General features: G+C 52.2%; 1 protein-coding gene and 1 long non-coding RNA gene across 9 annotated transcripts in view; one reads left to right on the forward strand and one right to left on the reverse strand.

Moving 5' to 3' along the window:
* LOC697176 (uncharacterized) overlaps positions 1 to 2582 on the reverse strand; it is a 78283-nt gene extending 75701 nt beyond the window's left edge. For all 8 annotated transcript variants that reach the window (XR_013397815.1, XR_003719315.2, XR_013397817.1 and 5 more), the window contains exon 1: positions 2400 to 2582. This is a non-coding gene — a long non-coding RNA (uncharacterized LOC697176). The remainder of the gene's footprint in view (positions 1 to 2399) is intronic.
* The window catches only part of ANTXRL (ANTXR like), a 46530-nt gene continuing 25267 nt past the window's right edge, over positions 2086 to 23348 (forward strand). Inside the window, exons 1-11 of the mRNA XM_077945562.1 lie at positions 2086 to 2936; positions 3511 to 5649; positions 10189 to 10260; positions 11689 to 11760; positions 13737 to 13818; positions 13949 to 13982; positions 14982 to 15058; positions 15136 to 15204; positions 15565 to 15645; positions 15736 to 15796; positions 20474 to 20572. Of these exons, the coding sequence (XP_077801688.1) occupies positions 5408 to 5649; positions 10189 to 10260; positions 11689 to 11760; positions 13737 to 13818; positions 13949 to 13982; positions 14982 to 15058; positions 15136 to 15204; positions 15565 to 15645; positions 15736 to 15796; positions 20474 to 20572 (889 nt within the window). The 5' untranslated portion in view covers positions 2086 to 2936; positions 3511 to 5407. The remainder of the gene's footprint in view (positions 2937 to 3510; positions 5650 to 10188; positions 10261 to 11688; positions 11761 to 13736; positions 13819 to 13948; positions 13983 to 14981; positions 15059 to 15135; positions 15205 to 15564; positions 15646 to 15735; positions 15797 to 20473; positions 20573 to 23348) is intronic.

Consider the following 23348-nt stretch of genomic DNA (forward strand, 5'->3'; position numbering starts at 1 on the left):
TGTCCCCATTTCTAGTGCTGAGAAGAGGGTTGTCACATCCTAACTCTGGGCATGCTGGACAGTTCTCCTGTTCAGGGCGGCATGGCTGTGGTTGGCAAACTTTGTCTCAGCCATGAAGACAGCCCAGCGGGGCGCCTGCGGAGGTGGTACCGGGTGCAGCAGAACCAGAAGGATGACACAGGCAGGCTGCTGTACCTAGGAACAATACTAGCTATACTGGGGAGATGTGTGTGCGTGTGTGTGTGTGTGTGTGTGTGTGAGAAAAAGAGTGAGCATGAGTTTGCAAGCCTGTGTAAGGGAGTGCATGTGTGTATTTGTGTATGTGTGATTGCGTGTGTGTGTGAATGTATATGCATGTGTGTAAATTTGTGTGTGTGCAGGTGAGTTTATGTGTCTCTGAGTATATGTATACGTGTGTGTATGTGTGAGTGCATGTGTGTCACTGTGTGTGTGTCTGTATATGTGACTGTATGTGTGAGTGTATGTGTGTGAGTGTGTATGTCTCTCTGTGGGAGCTCATGGAAGCTCAGCAATGGGGCTTCAAGCAGACCAGTTTTTCTTGGAGAAAGGGGGAGAACTGGCTTCATCCAACTAGTCGTACATGTGTAGGTCTGGGATGGACTGGAGAGACAACTTAGCCCGAGCCCATTTTACAGATGGAAAGCTGAGGCTCAGAGAGGTTGAGCGCTTTGTTCAGGGTCATTGAGAGGAGTGACGTTTCTGTATCTGCCTCTTTGGGAGACAGTGGCTGAAATTCATCTCTGATGTGAGGCACCCCCTCTGAGGAATCTGCTCAGAAAGGGCATGGGAGCTGCAGCACGTGGTCTGCATCCTCTCCATGCAACAAAGGGCCTGGACTTCCAGCAGTCACAGGGTAGTCTGCAGGGCAGGGTAGAGATGTTCCACAGAAGCTGGTCAAAAGCTGGAATATCATTAAAGATCACAATATACCACAACATCAGGTTCCATTATTTCTAAGGAGGCAAAGCAACTACATATTTTAGAAATTTACTGTTTATTTCTCATTTCCAGTCAGTCTCACCCAAAGGTTTCAAGTGCAAAGCCCTGGCCTTCCACCGTCTTCCCATAACCCAGGTCTGTATCCTGTCCCTTCCCTCCCCTGCACCTGGCATTGCACAGAAGGTGTGGGTGGCAATGTCCCCTAAAAGCTTTTGCAAGGCTTAGCTTCCTGCTGTGCCGTCTGTACCTCTGTGAGTAAAGGCAAAATGTCAAGAAAAGGATTCAATTGTCTTGTATCTAAAACCAGGTATTTTCTTTCAGGTAACCCTGAAAATTCAGAGATTCATAATTTGATCATCTATGTATTTTTTCCCAGGAAAGGCACTGAACGGGTTACATGTGCAGATCTTTGGATATAATCTATTGGAGAAAGGATCTGGCTGATGATGCCAGCACCTAGCACAAGCCCTGGATGAGAATAATGGGGCACTACAAGATGAACAGGGATTGGCGGTGGGCGGAGGGAAGGGATGCAAACAATTATGGCCAAGAAGTCACCTTAGGGGAAAAACCTAAGAAGAATTTTGTCTTGCAAAAGAGAAGGAAGCCTATAGAGAGAGTGGAAGTGGGCGTGAGGGGAGAGGCTGAAAGAGAGACAGAGGGAAAAAGGACAAAGGAGGACAGGAAAATAGCCAATAAAGCAGACACGAGAAAAAGGGAGAGATGAGAGAGAAACAGGAGAGGACAAGGAGACAAGAAGCAGAGAGGCAAGGGACAGGGGCAGCAATGGAATTCAGAGAGGACATGGGAGAGAGCTGGAGGAAGCTGACAGAGGGAAGGGAAGAACACGCCCCGCCGCCGTCAAAGGCAGGACTCAAGAACGCTGCCCTTCGTGGAAGTGAGATGGGGCCCGCTGCCTGCGCCCGCTTGCTCTCAGTCTTGGCCGACCTGAGCGCGCGTCTCTCCCGGGCTCTCAGGCGGCGCACAGGGAGGAGGTGCAGACGCCGCCCCCACCGCCCAGCCCAGCGCGCTGCTCTGAACTTGGCGCCAGCGCCCTGAGGACACCAAGTCCCGCCTTCCTGGCTGCACCCGCCTTCGGGGCGGGGCTTGCAGTTGGGCGTCCCCGGCGGGGAGGGCGCCGCGGGCCAGAGTAACCGCAACCCAGGAGCAAGCTCCCTGCTGATCTGCCGGGCGGCCCGGCCCTACCCCGGCTCAGCTCCCTGGAGCCGCCCCCAGCTGGCTCGGACCAGGACCGGCCCTGCAGGAGGGCGAGGGCGTCCTTTGGAAGCGGTGCCCGCTCTCGCTGCCGCCCTCTGACCCTGGGCGCCCGGACCTCTGGCTCCTGGGCCTGCCGGACCTCAGCGATAGGCGAGGGCTGCGCCCGGTGCCTGCGGCTCCCTCAGCGCCGTGGACCCCCGCGGCCTGCCGGCCCTGCTTACCTCACTGAGGCGGGAGAATCGCTTGAACCCGGGAAGCAGAGGTTGCGGTGAGCCGAGACACGCCATTGCACTCCAGCCTGGGCAACAAGAGAGGCCTGGCGGCCCCGCTAGCGGCACCTACCCCGCATCCGAAACGCTCAGCTCCTCCCAGGAGCACCCGCGGCCTTCGCTTCCCAGGCCCCAGCTGTGACCGCAGGAAGGCGGGCTCGGCGACCCCAGAACGTAGAGGTGTCTGGGAAGTTAGCTGTTCCCGGAGTACGGTGGGAGGGGCCCAGGGTAGAAAATGACAGTTCAAGTGCCTTAAAATTAAGAATTTAGGCGTTGTTTAAAAAACAATAAATGGAGTGAAAAAATCAAGCCACACCGTAAAAGAAGATATTTGCAGCAAGTGATAAAGGATTAATATCCAGAATATATAAAGACTGTTACTGAATCAATGTGAAAGAGAAAAACACCTAAAGCAAAGACATCTAAAGCCAAGACATCTAAAGCCGTCATTAGGCACTTCAAAGAGGAACCATGAACGACCAAAATCAAGTGAGTAGGTGACCAGTTCCCATTAGTAATTAGGAAATCGCAAATTAAGACCACAAAGAGGGTAGTGAGGGTGGCTCACACCTCTCATCTCAGCGTTTGGGAGTCCAAGGCCAGAGGATCCCTTGAGGCCAGGAGTTGGAGACTAGTCTGGGAAACATAGCAAGACCCTGTCTCTACAAAAAATAAAAATAAATAAAAAAGTAAATCACAAGGAGATGACTAACCACCAGGCAAAAATGTTAAAGTATGCTAATATCAACTGTCAAGAGGAATATGAAGCAAGATAGCTCAAATACGCTTTTGAAGGAAACATACCAGGCTTCATTCATTCCTAAATGCCCCTTATTTAAGATACTCCGTTATATTAAATACAATTCCAAAACAAAAAAATCAAATAACAAAAAACCAAACTAACCCAATACTTTTTATCACTGGTAATTTGTATGTTACACATATTGAAGGATATGTTTTAGATTCATTAGAGAAGGATTTTTAATCGTATATCACTCTTGTGCATACAAAATAAAATTAAGATGTTTCTTATTTTATTTTATTTATTCATTTATTTTTTCAGACGGAGTTTCGCTCTGTCGCCCAGGCTGGAGTGCAGCAGCGCAATCTCGGCTCACTGCAAGCACCGCCTCCCCGGGGGCCATTCTCCTGCCGCAGCCTCCTGAGTAGCTGGGACTACAGGCGCCCGCCACCATGCTCGCTAATTTTTTTGTATTTTTAGTAGAGACGGGGTTTCACCGTGTTAGCCAGTATGGTCTAGATCTCCTAACCTCATGATCTGCCCGCCTCAGCCTCCCAAAGTGCTGGGATTACAGGCTTGGGCCACCGCACCCAGCCAATTAAGGTGTTTCTAACAGTCACAGTCTAACTTTTCTGAGTCTGTTTGAATCTCATTCATCAGTGCCCACGTTTTTCCACACACTCAAAGCATTGGTCGTACAGTTTTTTGTTTTTTTGTTGGTTTGTTTTTTGTTTTTTGAGACAGAGTTTTGCTCTTGTTGCCCAGGCTGGAGTGCAATGGCGTGATCTTGGCTCACCGCAACCTCCGCCTCCCAGGTTCAAGCGATTCTCCTGCCTCAGCCTCCCTAGTAGCTGGGATTACAGGCACGCACCACCATGCCTGGCTAATTTTTGGATTTTTAGTAGAGACAGGGTTTCCCCATGTTGGCCAGGCTGGTCTCGAACGCCCAACCTCAGGTGATCCGCCTGCCTTGGCCTCCCAAAGTGCTGGGATTATAGGCGTGAGCCACCACGCCTAGCCCCTACTGCAGTTTTGACACTGGGATGTGAACTCGTCCACACTCCTGCCCTAGAGAGGGGGCCTGTGTTCCTCCCATTGACTCTTGGCAGCTGTGACTGCTTGGACCAATAGAGTACAGTGGAAGTGACACTGTGTGACTTCCAAAGTGAGGTTATAACAAGTTCTACAATTTCTGCCGTGCTCACTGAAAACACTCTTGGAACTCTGGGCCACCTGTAAAAGCCCAAGCATCCTGAAGCTGCCATGCTGGGAAGAAGCCCAGGTCACACGGGGAGGTTACATGCAGGGTCTCCGTTCACAGTTCCAGCTGAGCCCAGCTTTTGAGCCCTCCTGCCCAGGAGCCACACTTGTGAGTGGAGCAGCCTCCAGATAATTCCAGTGCCCAATCCTTCAAGTCATGTGGGCTGCTCAAGCCTTCCCATCTGGGGCCCCAGACATGAGGAAGCCCTCCCTACTCTGCCCTGAGTGCCTGATCCTCAGAACCTGTGAGCGTAATAAAATGGGCCTGTTGTGTGTCTCTAAATGTAGGTGGTCTGTCACACAGCAGTAGAGAACTGGAATGTCCCTCACTCACAAGGACTCTGGCAACACCACAGTTTCCATCTTCTTCCAGATCTGCCATCTCCTGGGGGACTTAAGTGTCATACAAATAACCTCCCATTGCCAACACTCTGGCCTCCCAGTCCTTGACCTCCTCACCCACAGCAATGTCCTCACCTGTCACCTGGGCTAACTCTTCCAGTGAACAAATGGCAGGGTCTAGTGGTTTTAAGGGACACTGTGAGGGCTGTTATAAGGGAAATGGAGGCTTCCTCTTGTAGCCCCTCCAAAGGTCCTGTGCCTCCCCTCTGGTGGTGTCAATATGCAGGATATTGGGAAGAGCTGCAGGTCACAAAGTCACCATGTCAACCTTCCTGTCAACCATAAAGGAATTCTGTCCCCAGGGTAGGGGAAGGGCCAGGCAGGTAGCTGAAGGCAAGTCTCCCAGAGCCAGCTGCTGACCCTAGTTCCTGCGATCTGGGGAGGTACCTGGTGAAGGGCCGCAGTGTGCACTGGTGAAAGGGCAGGAGGAAGGGTGTGGCCCTTGGGCATAAGGGGAGGCGCCAGAGAAGGTGGCCAGAGGTGGCCTGTGCTCAGCCTATCTGGGCCCTGGCACAGGCACCCAAGAGTGAGGTGGGGTCACAGGGACGGCCAGATAATGAGGAGCCATGGCCGCTGGGGGCCCTGCTTCCTGCTCTTCCTGCTGCTGCTTCCTCCACCGCTTTTTAGAGCAGGAAGCCTTCGGTACCATGGACCTGGCTGGAGAATGTTTCAACGCCTGGCCCTGGGCTCCAGGAGGGCCCACCACCGCCATGGCCCAGGATGGAGGCAGCACTTGCGCCAGAGGCAAGCAGGTCACAGATGCCAGGGCTCATTTGACCTCTACTTCATCTTGGACAAGTGAGTGTCCCTTCCAGCTCTGGCTCTGGGTCACCCTCAGGAGCCACCACCTCTTTTTCACTAGGGACAGGACGCCACTCAAAGAGATGCAAGCTTCCGTCACAAAAGCAGGGCCAGCCCTTTGGTCAGACCAGACCTAGGCCTCCTGATTTTCTGAGGCACAAAGAATGCCATGGCTGTCTTTTCCCTGGTGCTTCATCTCCTGGATGAGGAAATAAGTCACCAAAGGGGTTCTGGATGATCCCCTGTCCCCCCAACAGCTGGGTCAGCATCCTCATCCTCAGGCTGCTGCAACAGCTGATTGCTCGGACCTGCTTCTCAGCAGTTCTCAGAAGCACACTGTGGATGTTTGGGGGTTTTGTGTTGTTTTGCTTGTTTGTTTTTCACGCAAATAACTTCTATTTTACTGGGCCCCAGAGAGATTGCTTTGTTGCCTGTGTTGGTCATTCTAATGTCACTGCTTAGAGAAGGCCTTTGGTTGGCTGCTTCTAAGTGCTTCTTCTACAACTTGGAGAGCCACGTGATAGTTCCTGCACTTTCAGGAACAGTTGGGTCTGTTTCAGGGTGGCCCTGGGGAAACTGGGCTGTGTATTAGGCACCTTCTGGCTCACCAGGAAGGAAAGAGGCAATGTTCAGCTTTGGAGAGATTGCCTTGGTTCCCTTTCCCACTCCTCCTGCTGGAATACTCTCTGTATGGTGGGAATACTCTCTGTGCTTATTCAGTAGCAGCAGTGGTGCAGTCTTCAGGAGAGCAAGCGCTTTCTGGTCTCCAAAGCCCTTTCCCTGCACTCCTGGCACCTCACCACAATCCTGGGCTGTGAGTAGTGCAGGTATTTTTCTATCTGGTTCCTGGACAAGGGCGGCTCTTGGAGGTTGGGGAAGCATCCAGAGACAGCTGGTGTGACAAGACTCCGGCTTCCTGTGCTGCACCCTTTCCAGCATCGCAGGTTGAAGTTCCTCTGAATTTTCTCATTCCCCCAGATACTGATGCTTAGGGGATGCGCACCCCAGCCCACCAATTCCTATGGTTTGTAACTGCTCTGCTACTCTTGGGGAAGGAGCAACTCCGTTCTGGAGACAGGCAGACTCTACTCACTAGCCACATAGTCTTGGGCGAGTTGCTTCGTCATTCTGTGCCTTCGTGTCTCCCATCTGTAAAAAGGGTATCTTCATTTTCACCTTGCCAAGTGTGATGAGGATGAAGGGAGAATTTGCAGGTCAGAGGCAATGACAGAGGATGGGGATGAAGGGACCTGCCAGGAAAGGCAGAGTCACAGGCTGGAAGCTCATAGGAAATACAGAGGCCCTGATGCAATCCCAGACAGACTGGATGACGGAGAATGCAGAGGGAGTGCCTAGAATGGATGTAAAGGGAGCAGACAAAAGCAACCTTAATGATTCTTCCTAACAAGGCTAGGGGTAAAGGGTATTGCCCCATTGTAAGGAGGAGGCAATGAGGCAGGCCATGGCCAGGAAATGGCCCACCACAGCCTCCAGATAGACATCCATGGCACTGAATTGAAACTCTGGATTGTGTGACTCCAAAGCCCATCCAAAGACCATGCAGCTGGGCGGGACCCTGAGAGTCTTGCAGTAGTCCTCCTGGCAGAGCAACATCTACTGCCTGCAGGGAGGCTCTTTGGTCATTCATGTCCAGCTTATTCATGAGACTCGTTATTCATTGGTTCATTCATTGGATTGAGCTGGAAGAAAATGAATCAGCCTCCCATGTGCTTCTATTCTTGGCCAGGTGACCTTTTAGGCCTCTAAGTGGAAGTAACCCATTGTATTTTTTTGAGTAATTTTTTAATTGTGGGAAAACATACATAACAAAAATTTACCATTTTTAAGTGTGCAATTCAGCGGCATTAAGTACATTCACAGCATTGTGCAGCCACCACCATCCATCTCCAGAAATGTTTCATCATTGCTTATTGAAACCCTATTCTCAGCCGGGAGCAGTAGCTCACTCCTGTAATCCCAGCAATTTGGGAGTCAAGGTGAGAGGATTGCTTGAGTCTAGGAGTTCAAGATCAGCCTGGGAAACATGCAAAATCCTGTCTATACAAAACATATAAAAATTAGCCAGGCATGGTGATATGTGCCTCTACTCCCAGCTACTCAGGCTGAGCTGAGGCAGGAGGATTGCTTGAGCCTGGGAGGTCAAGACTGCAGTGTGTCAAGATCACACCACTGCATTCCAGCCTGGGTGACAGAGTGAGACCCTGTCTCAAACCCCATCCACACCAAAACCCAAAACACCTCTATTCCCATTGAACAATAACTCCCCATTCCTCCCTTTCCCCAAGCCCTAGTGACCTTTAGTGTATTTTCTCTATCTATGAGTTTGCCTATTGTAGGTACCTCATGTAAGTGGAGTCACACAATATAATTATACAAACATATAATATTTGGCCTTTTCTGTCTGACCTTTTTCACTTAACATAATGTTTTCAAGGTTATTCCATGTTGTAGCATCCATCAGAATTTCATCCCTTTTATGGCTGAATAATATTTCTCTGTATGTATATGTACCACATTTTGTTTATCTTTTTTTTTTTTTTTTTTTGAGTTGTAGTCTCATTCTGCCGCCAGACTGGAGTTCAGTGGCGCGATCTTGTCTCACTGCGACCTCTGCCTCCCGGTTTCAAGCGATTCTCCCTGCCTCAGCCTCCTGAGTAGTGGGACTACAGAGGCGTGCCACCAGGCCAGGCTAATTTTTGTAGTTTTTAGTAGAGACAGGATTTCACCATATTGGACAGGCTGGTCTTGAACTCCTGACCTCGTGATCCCCCCGCCTCGGCCTTCCAAAGCACTGGGATTACAAGCGTGAGCCACCGCACCCGGCCTGTTTATCTTTTCATCTGTTGATGGACACTTGGGTTGCTTCTGCCATTTGGCTATTGTGAATAATGCTGCTACGAACACCGGTGTACCCGTATCTCTTTGAGTCCCCGCTCTCACTTCTTTTTGGTATATACCTGGGCATGGAATTGATGGATCCTATGGTAATTCTATGTTTAGCTTTCTGAGGAAATGCCAAGCTATTTCCCACAGGGATTGTACCATTTTTCTTTCCCACCAACAAAAGTCTAACGTTTGTTATTTTTTAGTTTTTGATAATAGCCACCCAATGGTGTGAAGTTGTATCTCCTCGCCGCTTTCATTGGCATTTCCCTAGTGACTAGTGGTGTGGAGCATCTTTTCATGTGCTTATTGGCCATCTGCATATCTTCTTTGAGGAAATGTCTATTCAAATTCTTTGCCCATTTTTTTGTTGTTGCATTTTTTTGTTGTTTCTTTTTCGTTGTTGTTGTAGGAGTTCTTTGTATATTCTGGATATTAATCCCTTATCAGGTATATGAGTTGCAAATATTTCCTTCCATTCTGCAGGTTATCTTTTCACTCCCTTGGTAGCGTCTTTGATGCACGAAATTTTTAATCTGGATACACTCTCGACTTTTCTATTTTTAATTTAGTTGCCTGTGTTTTTGGTGCCATATCCAAAAAAATCCCCAAATCTAATGTCATAAAAGTTATGTTTTCTACTAAGAGTTTAAAAGTTTTAGCCTTTACATTTAGGTCTTTGACCCATTTTGAATTAATTTCTGTAATGGTTTATAGAAGGGTCCAACTTCATTCTTTTGCATGTAGACATCCAATTTTCCCTGCACCATTTTTTGAAACTACTGTTCTTTCCCACATTGAGTGTTCTTAGCACACTGGTTGGAAATCATTTGACCACAGACATGACAGGTTATTTCTGAGCTCTCTATTCTGTTCATTGCTCTACATGTCAGTCCTTATGTCAGTGCCATAACAGTTTGATTACTGTAGCTTTGTAATAAATTCTGAAATCAGGAAATGTGTATCCTCAATTTTGTTCTTCTTTTTCAGATTTCTTTTGTTATATGACTAATGTCCCTTGAAATTCCATATGTAATTTAGTGCAAATTTTTTATTTCTGCAAAAAAATGCTGTAGAGATTTTGATACAGATTACCTTCTGATTCATAAGCATGCAATATCTATCCATTTATTGTGTCTTTAAATTCTTTCAGCAATGTTTTACAGTTTTCAGTATACATTTCTTTTGCTTCCTTGTTTAAATTTATTCTTAAGTATTCTGTTCTGTTTGATGCTCTCGTACATGAAACGTTTTTGGTTGATTTTCCATATTTGGATTGTTCATTGGGGGCTTTTCCAACCAATACATTCTCTCCCATTTCCACTCTACACAGTGCCCCACCTAACCTGATCAGCCACCTGGATGGCCAGCAAAAGCCCCACATCCCAGGAAGATTTTCAGTCCCAGGCAGATGGGGCTGGGTGGTCACCTTATGCTGACCACTCAACTGGTGAAACTCATGACCTCGGATGATCCAGTGGCCACTGAGGGGTGTACCCCAGCCTCAGCTGTGCTGAGGTCAGGCGAGCTTGTTAAGAGCCTTCTGGGAGGCTGGGGGTGGGGCAGACACTTGCCCACCTGACAGATGCACTCATCTCCCTGACCCACGTCTCCTGTCTCCTTTTGTTTTAGGTCTGGCAGCGTGAACAACAACTGGATTGACCTTTATATGTGGGTGGAGGAAACAGTGGCGAGGTTCCAAAAGTACAGATCTCCCACATGGCAGCCTCCCCTGAGCTGCAGAGAGCTTTTCCTCTGGAAGGCAGGAAGAGGGCACATCCCATCAGATGGGGTGGGCGTGGGAGTCCCTCAGTGGGGGACACAGAGCACAAGGTGGCATTCTGAAGCAGGAATGAGGCCAGCGCTCACTGGTTCCATCGGGTCTCAGCAGACTTGGCTGGCTCCTGCCTGTGAGCCCGGGCATATTGCAGGAGAGGCAGTTTGCCCTTGGGGACATCACACGCTGGGAAGGGACAATAGACAGGGAAACCAGTGACTCAGTCCTGGAACCCCGGGTTACACAGTGCTGAGGGCTCAAGTAGGGGACAAAGAACTCACCTGGAAGGTTGAAGGAAAAAGCAGGAACTCCTAAGGACAAAGTCAACAGTGGCTTCCAAGGATGTGAGTCTTTGAACTGGGTCTTGTAGGATGGAAAAGACAGGGACCTGTGGTGGAGTGAGTGGTCTTGCTTGGCTGGGAATGAGGTTAGCTCACGGAGGGCTGGGAGAGGACTGGGCAGGTCAGCTTGAGGCCAAAGGCACAGGGGCTCATTGTGCCAGGCCAAGGAGCTGAGATTTCCTGCTGTGAGCCATGGAGAGCCAGAGAAGGCTCTTGAGCAGAGGAGTGGCGTGATCGAGATGGCACTTAAGGAAGAAAAGTCTGATGACTGTGGGTAAAATGAATGGGCAATAGGGCAGGAGCCATTAGGAGCTCCGCTGGGGACATATGACAGCACTGTCACTGAGGGCTACTGAGGGTCAGCCGGCAGGAAGGAGGGTCAGGGAGAGGAAAGGGAGGCCATGTGCATGGCTGCCAACAGGGAGTCGCTCCTCTGAGGTGAAGGAGAAATGAGGGAGAGGAGGGGGAGGAGGGAATGGGGTGAAGAGGCAAAGAATTTTCCAGTAGAAGGGAGGCCAGCTGGGAGGGCTGTGTGTGCATCTCCCTGCCTGTTCATTATAAGGTATATGTGTCTGTGTGTGTGTGCATGTGCCTGTGTGTGGGTGCCTTGTGTGTGTGTGTTCATGTGAGTGTGTCCATGTGTGGGTGCATGTGTGTGGGTGCGTGTGTGTAAGTGTGTGCGTGTGTGTGTATACGTGTGTGTGGGTGTGTGTGGGGGTGTGTGTGTGGTGTGTACACCTGTGTGTGCACGCCTGTGTGTGCATGTGTGTGTGCAAGTGTCTTTGGGGTGTTGGGAGTGTGGGGATGCAGTGAGTTGCCATCCTGACTCTCTCTTCTATGGAGCCCTTGTCTCCACAGGCCTCAGAGTCCTTCACTACATTTATCTCACCTCCTTGTGTCCAGCAAGGGACTCCAAAGCGGAAGGGTGGGGGCGGGAGGTGCGGAATTGGCCTCACCACCCTGGCTTCTGAGCCGGTGCCTCTGGCTTCTCACCAGCACATGATTCCTTCACAGCTCAGATATTCGGATGTGCTTCATCACCTACTCCACAGACGGCCAGACTGTCTTGCCACTCACCTCAGACAAGTGAGTGCTGCTTGGATCCCCCAAGGGGTCTGGTGAGCTTGGCCAGAGGGAGCTCCAGGGAGCTGAGGGGCTCCCGGAGACCTTGGTTGGGAGCATGACAGCACCCAGGGCAGGCCGGTCAGGGCAACTCACAGTACCCACCTGACCTTAGCCCCGCTCCCCTGCACCCTCCTACCCATGGCTGCAAGGTTACCTGCAGGCCCCTGTGCTCCAGTTCTCAGCCTCCCCCACTTCACGCTCCCCTGCCCTCTCTCTGCCCTGCCTCCTTCCCTGAAAGGTGGCTGTGAGGATTCCCGGGGTGCAGGGGCTGGCGGAGGGGTGGGGGTGTCCTGTGAACACACACCTGTGCAGGCGGCTGCTCTGTGCCTGTTCCCCCTGCCCTGGCCAGTGCGGGAGGGAGACAGGGTCAGAGCTGGTGGTGGGAGTCGTGGGGCTTTAGTGCAGGGATGCTGGCAGGCCCAGACTGGGGAGTCCCTGGGTGCGGTTCTGAGATCCAGGGCAGGCTGGGAAAATGGAGGGAGGCAGAAGGAACAAGCTCAGACGGCTGGAGCCCAGGCCCAGCAGGGGGCACTGCAGAGTTCCTGTTTGGTGGGAGGTGAGGGCCCTTCCAATGCACATGCCCGGAACTGGGCCCAGAGGAGGTGAAGCACAGAGTGGGGTGAGGACACTGAGGACTGGATGGGGGACTGGGCCCAACTTGCAGCTTCGAGGGAATACAGGGTAGGGGAGCTTGAGTTTGTGTGTCCTGCACTGTGGGTTTGTCAGAGAGACTGGAGTGGGTGTGAGGTGGTAAAAAGCAAGTCTATGGGGGAGGACTGTGGTGGGTGACCCAGACAGGGAGCGGGGTTTGGGCATGGCCAGAGAAAGGCCAGGCCGTGGCCTCTTCTGGATATGGATGGGCCTGGCCTCCTCCCCTCCTGGGCTGGGCAGGGCAGGGCTCTTAGAGCTCCGGCCATGGCAGGGATGCTCTGCCCACAGTGGGAAGCCATCCTTCAGGGTCCATGCTCTGCCCAGCCTTGCTGTGCAGGCTCAGCCTGTCACATTGGATTAGCCTGACCCTAAGTCCCTGGCCCGTCCCGGTCCTGCCACCAGAGCCAGTCCTGGCTGCCCCAGCCCATTCTGTCTGTTTTAACAGCAGCTGAGAGGCCACATCCCCCAGCTAGCCTGCAGATAGTGTTCAGTCCCTGCATGCACAGCCGTCGGGGCTGCCTCTCCAGCCTTTGGTCTTTTTGTTTCGGGGGCACAGAAAGTCAAGGAGGCCAGGCAGTCTAACTAAGCAGATTTGGTACTTCCTGTGTCAGGGTAAAGATAGAGCAGGAAACTGAGTCAGGGTCAGGGGTCTGGGGCCGTTGGGGCTGGGTGTAGGGCTGGGGGCTTAGCAGGATGACTTTTCCCAAATGTAGCCCTACCTGTCAAAGGATGGAGTTCTCAACACAAGAGAGTCCTTGTTAGGGTTAGGGTTTGGATTAGAGTTAGAGTTAGGAATGTCAACCCCATTGTCAGTGACTGACTCTCAGTTGCCCATCCCTGGTTCAGGACTAGGGCTAGGGCTAGGGTTAGGGTCAGAGTTAGAGTCAGAGTTAGAGTTAGAGGAGTTAGGAATGTCAGCCCCATTTTCAGTGGCTGACTCTCAGTTGCCCATCCATAGGGTTAGGGTTAGGAATGTCGGCCTCAGTGCAGTTCCTGACTCACAGTTGCTCATCCATGGGAAGTTCCCACTGTCACCAGAGATCGTCCAAGCAGGGCCCTGGTGAAGTTCCCCAGGCCTGCATTTTCTGTAACTGCGATGAGCTCAGAAGGGCTTGAAATCTCTGGTCAAAATCACGATGAGGAATGAGCAGGACAAAGCCCTTGCCTGGCCCCCTCCTTCATCCGGGAGGCCTTGCACAAAGAACAGTGGCTCCCGGAGAGCTTGGGAGCTGATTTTTAACAGTCAATGTCTTTCCAGGTCAACCACCTTTTTAAATTTTTTTCAGGAATAGAATAAAAAATGGTCTTGACCAGCTTCAGAAAATTGTACCTGACGGACACACATTCATGCAGGCGGGATTTAGAAAGGTATAGACCCCTTGATCTCCTAACTCTAACTCTAACCCTAACTCTAACCCTAATCCTAACCTACAAAATCTTAGAGCATCAGTGGGATCATCTCACTGTCCAGGCTCAATATTTCTTCATTTTCTTGAAGGCAATTCAACAGATTGAAACGTTCAACTCCGGAAGTAAGCACCTGCCGTCCCCATGGTGGTCCCATAGGGGGAACAGAGCTGGGCGAGAGCCTCAGAGAGCTCTGTGTGCAGATTCTGCAAGGCCACCCCTGTCCTGCCTCTTGGAGCAAGTTGCTCACCCTCTCTGAGCTCCAGGTCCCTCCCTGGTGCAGTGAGCATAGTAAGCCCCCGCCCCATGGAGTTCTGAGAACTGTGTGGGATCCTGCGTGTGCACCCCTGGTGCTCATAACCCTGAGGTGCTTGCCCTCCAGCTGGGCTGTGTGAAAAGGAAAAGAGAAGAGCCAAGGGGTTTGCCCCCTTGCATGCACCTTAGTCTTCCTGCTCCCTTCTACGTCTCCCCTCCGAGTGACTTGCATTCCCTGACCTGTCTCATGTGGTACAGAAGGCTGTCCGGGGCCCCTAACTCCCCTCCCCACCGTGTCACTGCAGCTCTTGTCAGGAAAACGCAGGGCTGGTGAGGAAACGCATTGAGGTGGTTGTGGGGTCCCCTGCCCAGGTGCCACTGACCTGGAGTCCTGAACTCCTGGGCCCAGAGATGCTGGCAGGACTGCCTGCAGGCTCCGCTCACAGCAAGACCCAGCCCCCTGGGAGCCTCCCTGAGCCTGTCTGTTACAGGAGGGCCCAGCAGCTCCTCCTGCTGCCCGTGGGACAGGCCTGTGGTTGTTGAGTCCTGGCTGGAGCTGCCCTCAGGCAGAGGTGGTGCAGGCTGCTAGTGGGTGAGGATTCAGGCAGCCTGGTGGGAAAGACTGTGCCCCTTTCAGCCCCTCCTCTGTAAAATGGGTGCTGGGCTGAGACCTCCCTTACTCTATGGGGTCTCTGGGTGGCAGGTGCTTCGGTCTTGGCAGCCTCTCCTCTGGAGGATGAGGTGGGGGCACCTGGCCATGCCCTGGAGTGGGCAGTGCTGTGGGCCCAGCCACCTGCAGGGGCTCCGGAGCTTCTGGAGGTCACTCCTGGTGCCTTTGCTGAGCAGGCCACTCTTTGCTTCTTCTACAGACAAGGTTCCCAGCATGATTATTGCTATGACTGATGGAGAACTGGTGGCACATGCATTTCAGGACACTCTCAGAGAAGTGAGTCCAGTTCATACTTACCAGCATTTTGCTCCATGAATTTTGATGACTAATACTCAATGCCTTGTTTCCCTTAGGCTCAAAAAGCTCGGAAACTGGGGGCCAACGTTTACACTGTGGGTGTGGCCGGTTATAAGCTGGACCAGGTAATTCCAAACAGGTGACCAGGCGCCACTTTCGAGCCTAGTGGGGAAAGGCGTCCCAGGTGGCTTTCCCAGGGCCACCCCGAGGATGGTTGTCTAAGCTGCCCCAAGTGAGATGGGCCAATCCATGGCCACTGCAGAAGTGATTGACAGCGTGTTGTACAAATCCCACGACGCCAGAGGGGAGGGTGGAAGAGCTCCCTGCTCCCCAAGAGTGGGCTGCTGGCTGGAGAAGCCTGCAACATTCAGAGCCTGACATTCTGCTGCCCCCAAAGCAAGGGGGTAAGACACTGCCCTCTGGGCCTGGCATCTGCTGCATCCTCACCTCCTGGCGGCGATCCAAGCCAGCTCTGCTCTCCATAGATAACAGCAATTGCAGACAGCCCGGAGCATGTGTTTGCAGTGGAGAATGGCTTCAAGGCCATGAGAAACACCGTTGATGCTGTGAGTGGGCAGAGGTGAGGGGCTGGGGGCCTGGCTCCTGTGGCCGGAAGCTCACTCTCCCTGCCCCGCCCCACCCCTCCTGTGTTCCAGCTCACGTCAAAGGTCTGTCTTGACGTGACATCGGTGGAGCCTCCCACTGTGTGTGTAGGAGGTGAGAGCTGCGGAGGCCCCGCGGTAGCCACAGGGTGGTGTGCATGAGTGCAATCATGTATGGAGTGTGTGCATTTGCTTGGTATGTGTGGGGGAGGATGTGTGTGGGGGAGGATGTGTGTGGGGGAGGATGTGTGTAGGGGAGGATGTGTGTGGGGAGTGTGAGTGTGGTGTGTGTATGTGGTGTGTGTGTGTTTGGTGTGTTATGGTGTGTGTGTGTAGTTTGTGTGGGTGCAGTGTGTGTAGTATGTGTGGGAAGGTATATTGTGGGAGGCTTGATGTGTGTGAAGTCTGTGGGAGAGGGTAATACGTGGTCTGTGTGCTGTGGAAATGTGTGTGATTGTGCGGGGTGTGTAGATGTGCTGTGAGTGTGGTGTGTGGGGTATGCATGAGTGATGCATCTGTGTGTGTTGTATTGTGGGGTGTATGTTGTGTGGGAGCTGAGGTGCTGTGTAATATGTATGTGGGGGTGTGAGTGTATGTAGGGGGTATATATGCATGTGTGTGTGGTGTATGTGCAGTGTGTGTGTGTGTGGCATGAGTGGGGGTCTTGTGGGAGTGTGTGGGAAGGTTGCCTGGTGTGTGGAAGGCTGCTGGTGTGTGGGAAGGCTGTCTGGCATGCAGGTATGTGGAGTCCAGTGTGTGTTTGTGTCATATGGGGAGTTGGGAGTGTGTTGCTGATATGTGTGGTGTGTGTATGGGCTGCGTGGTGTGTCTTTGGTATTTCTGGTGTGTGTGTGTTTGCTATTTATGTGTGTGTGGTGTGTGGGTGTGTGTGCTTCAGGTATGTGGTGTGTGGTGTGATGTGTGTGGTATGGGGTGGGTTGAGTGTGTTTGTGGTGCAGTGTGCATGGGTGGGTGGGTGTGGATGTATAGCCCACATGGGTGTGAACGTGAGTGTCTATTGGTGTGGGGGGAATATGCAGGGGTGGGGATGTGAGTACCTGTGCACAATTAGTGTGCTGTTACCTCACAACAATAAGTTTAAAGCAAGTAAAGACATGTGTGAGAAGCTCTCAGGGAAACACCTGCAAATGGCATGGAGCCGCAGGTAACCCAGACCACAGGCCAGGAGCAGCCAGGGCTCCTCCCAGGAAGGTCAGGTAGGTGCAGGAGCTGAAATATCTGTGTAATTTACCACATCAGCAAAACGGGAAACAGGAACCAAGCGGTTATCTCAGGGGATGAAGAACAAGAAGGGGGGCGGTCAACATCCCAATGCACCCTGTAAGCAGAAGGAAACCTCCATAGCCTGACAAAGGCGTCCACACAAACACCCTCGGCTCACCTCAATCCCACAGGATCAATCCCAGTGCCTGTCCATGCTGTCTGGGATGTAGTGAGGATGCCCTGTTGCCAGCCGGGCTCCCAGCATGGGTGGTGACAGCCCTGTGAGGGCCTCTGTGATGCCTCTGTCTGTGCTGAGATCTTTCTGTGCAGGCTGGGGCTCTGCATGGCCGGCAGTTGCACAACTGCGGCTGCTGGAGATGAAGGGAGCCCTGGGTGTCCTCCCTCCACGGGGACAGCACGAGGCCCTTCACAAGACCACCAGGCCCTCCAGCAGCTGGGCTCTGGCCTTCCTGTTCCTCACTGCAGGTTGCCCCGGCAGTAGGCTGTGGGGACAGACACACCGTCCATGTCTGAGCTCTGGTCTCCATGGGCACACGACCAGGAGCAAATTGCCCTTTGTCAGTGAGGTGCCTCCTATGAACAGAAAGGATGCTGTGAGGTCTGTCGTGAGTCCCAAGGCACTGGGCTGTGCAGGGACTGGCACAGGGCTGGGAGCTGGTAGGTTCCTGAAACAGGAGCTGGGCTGACATTTCCATGACTGGTCCTGGGCTCTGTCTCCGAGCCTGCCTCTCCCCCATGCAGAGCTGAGGGGAGGGATGAGTAGAGAGAGCTCCCCTTCCCCCTTGGGGTCTCTTTCTGCTGCTCCTGGTTTAAAGTCGCTCAGCCGTGCAGCAGTGGTGACAGCTGTGCTCCTCTGATGATGTCCCCTGGACATGCACAGGCTGTGGCATCTGAGCAGCCCTGTCAACCCCAGGTGAGGATGTGAGTCGTCACTCCTCCCTGGAGGCAGCAGAGTTGAGGTGACAGGTGCCCTCTGCCCACCAGCTCGGCCCTCTGCCTCTGCCCATGTGGCCTGGCAGTCATAGTCCCGAACTGTCAGCTGTTGGCCAACTTGGGCAAAGCTGCCCCACATGGAGGGTGACAGTCACAGCAGGGAAAGGCCAAGGCAGGAGCCTGAAACCCAAATGCATCAGAATGAGCCCTGTCAGCAGGCTGCCACCAAGAAGCCAGGAGGGCTCCAGGGAGCCCAGGAAGGAGGCCGGGGAGGAAGGCATGCAGCCCAGACTCCCCTGTTTAGCCCTCGGCCTCATAGCCTGGGAGAGGCCTCTGGTGGCCTCACTGCTCCAGGCCAATCCTGAGCCCATCCCCTACACATGGCTGGAGGATTTTGACAGGCACCTCCCTCTCCAGCCTGGCAGGTGTCTGAGGCTCTTAGCAGGAACCCCAGGCCCTCCAGGGGCCACTACCTGTTCTGGGCGTCCTGTGCAGAGGTGGGACCAGGTGGGGCATAGGCACTCTGCAAGCCCTGCCTCAACTTGAAGGGCCAAGCCCACCTGCCTCTCAGAGCCCTGTTCAAAGGGCACCTCATCCTGGAAGCCTTCCCTGATGACCAGCCCTCTGACTCCCTGAAGCCCAAGGGTTTGGTCTGTGCCTCTCACCAGTCACTTGTCACCCAGGATGTATCGTGACTTCTGGTTGTCTATGTCTAAGCATACTTTTCTTATTTAGTTCTTTGGTTTTCTTCCACCCTTTTGTTGTTGAAATTTTCAAACCTATAGGTGAGTGGAAAGGATTGTGCAATGAACACAAACACACCTACAACCACCATTGGGACTTTACAATGAATGTTTGGCCACGTTCCTTTCTCTCTTTCTCTCTCTTTTTATCCATCCACCTTGAAAAAAAAAATGCTTGCTTGCAATACATAGAATACATAGTCTTAACGCAGCCCAGGATGTAATTTGCAATTACCCCGTCCATGGAGCTTTGGGGCAGCCCTCAGTCCTGCTAAGAGTGGCCAAGTTGGGCTGACGAAGGGGTGCAGGCCACAGGCCCAGTTGCTCCCTCCCAGGCACACACTGAGCCCAGTGTCCGGCTGGCCAGGGCTTTTTGGAAGCCTGAGTTGGGAAGACGTTGAGAGTATCTGGCAGCATCAGATTTGGAAGCAGCTGCTGTCAGCCTTAGCGGTGGGAGAGACCCCCATGCTTGCCCTGCGGGGGCCCGTATCTAGTTTCTAAGAACAGGGCACCAAATTGGCATTTCCTGCTGTCTCTCACAGCCTCAGTGCCCCTACCAGGCCCAGGCTCTTCCAAGAGCAGCATAGTATCCATCATGTGGGTGCCTACAAGGGCCGGGCTGGCACCTTAAGCAGGAAGAGTAGGCCAGGCTCAGCCAGCTGATGTCAGCAGTCAGCGTTGAGGGCCTTGAAGTGAGGCAGGCCTCAGAGCTCCTTATCTGAGGAGCATGGTTCCCTAGGTCCCAGCCAGGAGCTCACATGGAGAAACACAAACCCACTGAGGCCTGCATTTCCCATTTTCCAAGAAAGCTAGAAATCTAGATATTTCTGGGAAATGTTCAGGCTTTCAACTGCAGGCTCCCATTCTGAAAGCCTCAGAAAGCATGTCAGCAGGCCAGCTTCACCCACAGCCTGCCTTGAAGCTGTGACGCTGCAGGAAGGCAGGAAGCAGGGTTCACAGGAAGCTTTCCTTGGGTGCATGAACCGGGGGCATCCCAGGCATCAGCAGGGATTGGAATGCACGGGGCCTGGGTCAGGAGGCAGGGGTGGAGGCCAATGCCCTTGGCAGCTTCAGACCTGCGGGAACCTTGGCTGGCTCCTGGGGCCAGCCCTCACCTGCATGTGTCCCCTGTGGTCTTTGGCTGATGGCAGTAGCCACAGTGGTGGAAGGACACACTCCCTGAGCCTCAGGGTGGGTGCCCTGTGGTCCTTACCAGTTCAGGAAGAGCAGGAGATGAGGAATCACCTGTAGGTCTCTGGAATCACAGCCAAAACAGGGCTTCTGTGATGGATTCCACTGAGCAGGGTCCTAGGTGGCTTGCCTGCCGCACCCGAGTCCTGGCCCTGTCACTGTGGGTGTCCTGCCTGCCACAGGCACACAGAAAGACAGGGAGGAGGGACCCCAAGTGTTCAGCAGCCCTGAAGGAGGCCTGGATGCCCAGCTGGGTGCGTGAGACATAGTGTCTTCAGGCAGCATTATGGCTCCGCTTACACCTTACATCAGGGAGGGCCTGGCTGAGTGCACGGCCTGCGCACTTGGGGCCCAAGGGAGCACCACAAATTTCAGGGCAGGAATAGCACTCTGAGCCTACCTGTGCCGGGACCAAGGCCTTTCCTGAGCGTGTTGGTTCAGGAATGGTAGGGAGAGGGCCCTTGAGTGTTCAAGGCCCAGACGCCTCCTCCTGGACCCTCAGTGACACCAGGTGAAGATTTGACCCAGTGGACACATAGATGTTGGTTCAGACGCAGTTCTTTCCTTACAGCAGCCTCTGGGAATTCAGTTTTGGGGGAGGATCTCCAGGAACAGGGAGGTCAGAGGGGAGGCAGCCCCCTACCCTTCCTCACTCAGACTTTTGAGCGTTGTCCTTGCAGAACCCTACCATGTGGTTGTTCATGGAAATGGCTTTCAGAATCTAAAGAAACAGGATGAAGTTATTTGCAGATTTATCTTCAATGAAAGCACTATCGTTGGTGAGTTATCTCCTCGGTGCCTCTGAGTCACGTATTTCCCATACAATACTGCCTTTCCCCACAGCCAGCCAAGCCTCCCAGCCCTTGCCAACCATTCCCTTGGACCCGGTGGGGTTAGAGGCCATGAGGACAAGTGGAAGGAGGCACTGGGAAGCCTGGCCACCCCTCCTTTCATCTGCCAAGTGGGGAAGTAACAAATCCCAAAACAGCATCTCAGATCAGGGCTTCCCCCTCAGTGAGGCTGGGTTTAGGACTGGTTCTGCCATCACAGCTGCATCTGCCCATCTTAGCCTCAGTTTCCCCTTCCCTTAAGAGCCCAGGACCCGAAGCCCACAAGGCTACTCCTGGGAAATGGTGGCAGCCCCGGAGGTCTGAGCCTGGCTGGCCAGGTGCACCAGTAGCTTGCCCAGAGGGGTGTGTTTACCTTGCATTGAGGGAGGATGCCAGCCTGTAGGCCTGGGCCCTGGAATCCTGGCTCAGGCACACATTGCCTGTGTCACCTTGACCAGATGAGTGTTCTACTCTGAGCCTCTATTTTCTCAGTTTAACATGGAGCCAATATGGTGCTGGTTGTGTATTCTTTAACTGAGATGCTTGGGACCACAAATATTTTAGTTTTTACATTTTTTGAGGTTTTGGAATGTGTGCATTATGCTTATGTTTCAGCATCCCAAACTGCAAATTTGAAATCTGAAATTCTCTAAAGAGCATTTCTTTTGAACATCATGTTGGTGCTCAAGAAATGTCAGATTTTGAAGCATTTTGGGTGTGGATTTTCATATTACAGATGGTCAGCCACAGTTGCACCTAACTATGCAAAATCACATGTGTAGAGCAGTTGGTTCGTGGAAGGGCTATAGCATTTTAAAAAATCTCCTGTTATTTGACTATAGTTAGGCATCAGGGGACTTCTGTGATGGTGGAGTGGCCTGAGGAAGCGCACAGTCCAGGCAGACGCTGTGCCCTGGGTGCTGGGGAGGGGCGTGTGCTCTTCCCCACTGAGTGCCTGGGGTGCAGTTGGATTTTTGTATCCTCCTTGATCTTCCCAGGTGGCCCCTTGATACATTCATTTGATCTGATGATAATATGTTCACTGACATCTAATTCCAGGGCCACGTGGTAATCCCAGGATGACTTCTCTTCCCCCAAGAGGCTTCTTGGCCATTTTCCTCCTTTCCATGAGTACATAGGAAGGGCTGGGTCTGTGATCCCCATGTTCTCACTCATCAGCATTGTGTGGATGGTCTCAGGAAATTCGGTTTTCACTGGGTTATGCTTTCTCGGGAGTGTCTTAGGGACTGAGCAGCCCCTTTCTAAGGAAAGCTAACGCTTATTGCGCACTTATGTCAGATATTGTGCCACATGCCTTACGCACAGTATCTCCCTGAATCCTCAAAGCAGCCGGACAGAAATTCCTTTGTATGTGTCAACCAGAACAACAGAGAGTTTCTCTCTAAAAGAAAACAGTACTTATTCAGGAACAGTGCCCGGCACTGGGAATATGTATGCCATAGTAATGTGCATAATCAGGGAGGTAACAGAAGACAAAGGCTTTTAAAGGAGAAATGAGGATTAGGGAATTGTTTTGAGAGCATTACCCTTGTCTAAACAGATCAATAGCAAGGGTGACACTAGTCCAAGGCTGGACAGGTAGTTCTTGGGCACATGTTCCTGTGAAAGTATTTTTTGTGTTAAGTTTGCAATGGCTTTTGTGCAAGGTTGTGGTTTTTGCAAAGTCATTTGTGATATTTTTATTACCAGGCATATAGGCATAAAACCCTCTATTTGTAGCCTTTCTTAGCCCTATTTGTCATGGATTTTATTTTATTTTTTAGTACAAATGACTTCATTTTAGTTTTGACAACTTTCCCATATGGATGGAGAACTAGAGAGAAGCATGATGGAAGAGCCTGCCCAGGGCCATACAGTTCATGTTGCAGGGCAGGAAAGCAGACCCAGGCGATCTGCCTGCCCTACCAGGGCCTTCTGCCTCCCTGTGATGGCAGCTGCTGGGAAAGGGGGTACCCAGCCTACCTCCATGAAGGGCATTCAGCTGCCTCCTCTGTGGGCCTGTGGCTGCACTGGCTTCCCAGACTGGAGGTTACCGTCTACCTCTCCATACACAGGCCAGCACTGACGTCTCGCAGCGGGGAGCCCCTGCCACAGCTCTGGGCACCTGCAGAGATGGCCATTGTGCTCCTGGTTGATGGCTTGTCCAGGAGTAAAAAGAAACTTATTTTTTCAAATAATTGAGAACAACCTTTAAACCTATTTTCACTATTAGGAAGATATCCCCTGAAAATGTCCCTGGAGTGTTGGCCACCACTGAACACGCCTCCCCTGCACCCCCCACTAGACGGCAGCGTGCCTTCCCTGGCGACTGATGCCAGCCTGGAGGTGCAGGTCAGGGAGAGACTTCCCTCTGTCCTGCATCTGTCCCTGTGGGGAAGCAGGGGCAGAGCCTGGTTCTGGCTTCTGGAAGCGCCTGGATGCAATTTTTGACAACCTCAATAACAAACAGAGAGAGTGTCTCTAAACAGAAATGCTATTTATTCGGGAACAGGACATTGCAATGGAAAACACATACCAGAGTAAACTATGTACCTATTTAGGGAGGTGAAAAAAAAAAAACAAACAGAGAATGGTTTTTAAAGGAAAATGAGGAGGATGCCATAATTGTTTTGAAATCATCCTTGGCAAAAAGGTCAATACCATGGGTTCTGCCAGTCCTAGGTTGGCCATGCAGTTGATGGGCCCTGGGAAGCCGGGGTCCTGG

Source organism: Macaca mulatta, chromosome 9 (genome assembly GCF_049350105.2).
Source record: "Macaca mulatta isolate MMU2019108-1 chromosome 9, T2T-MMU8v2.0, whole genome shotgun sequence".
Taxonomy (NCBI): domain Eukaryota; kingdom Metazoa; phylum Chordata; class Mammalia; order Primates; family Cercopithecidae; genus Macaca; species Macaca mulatta.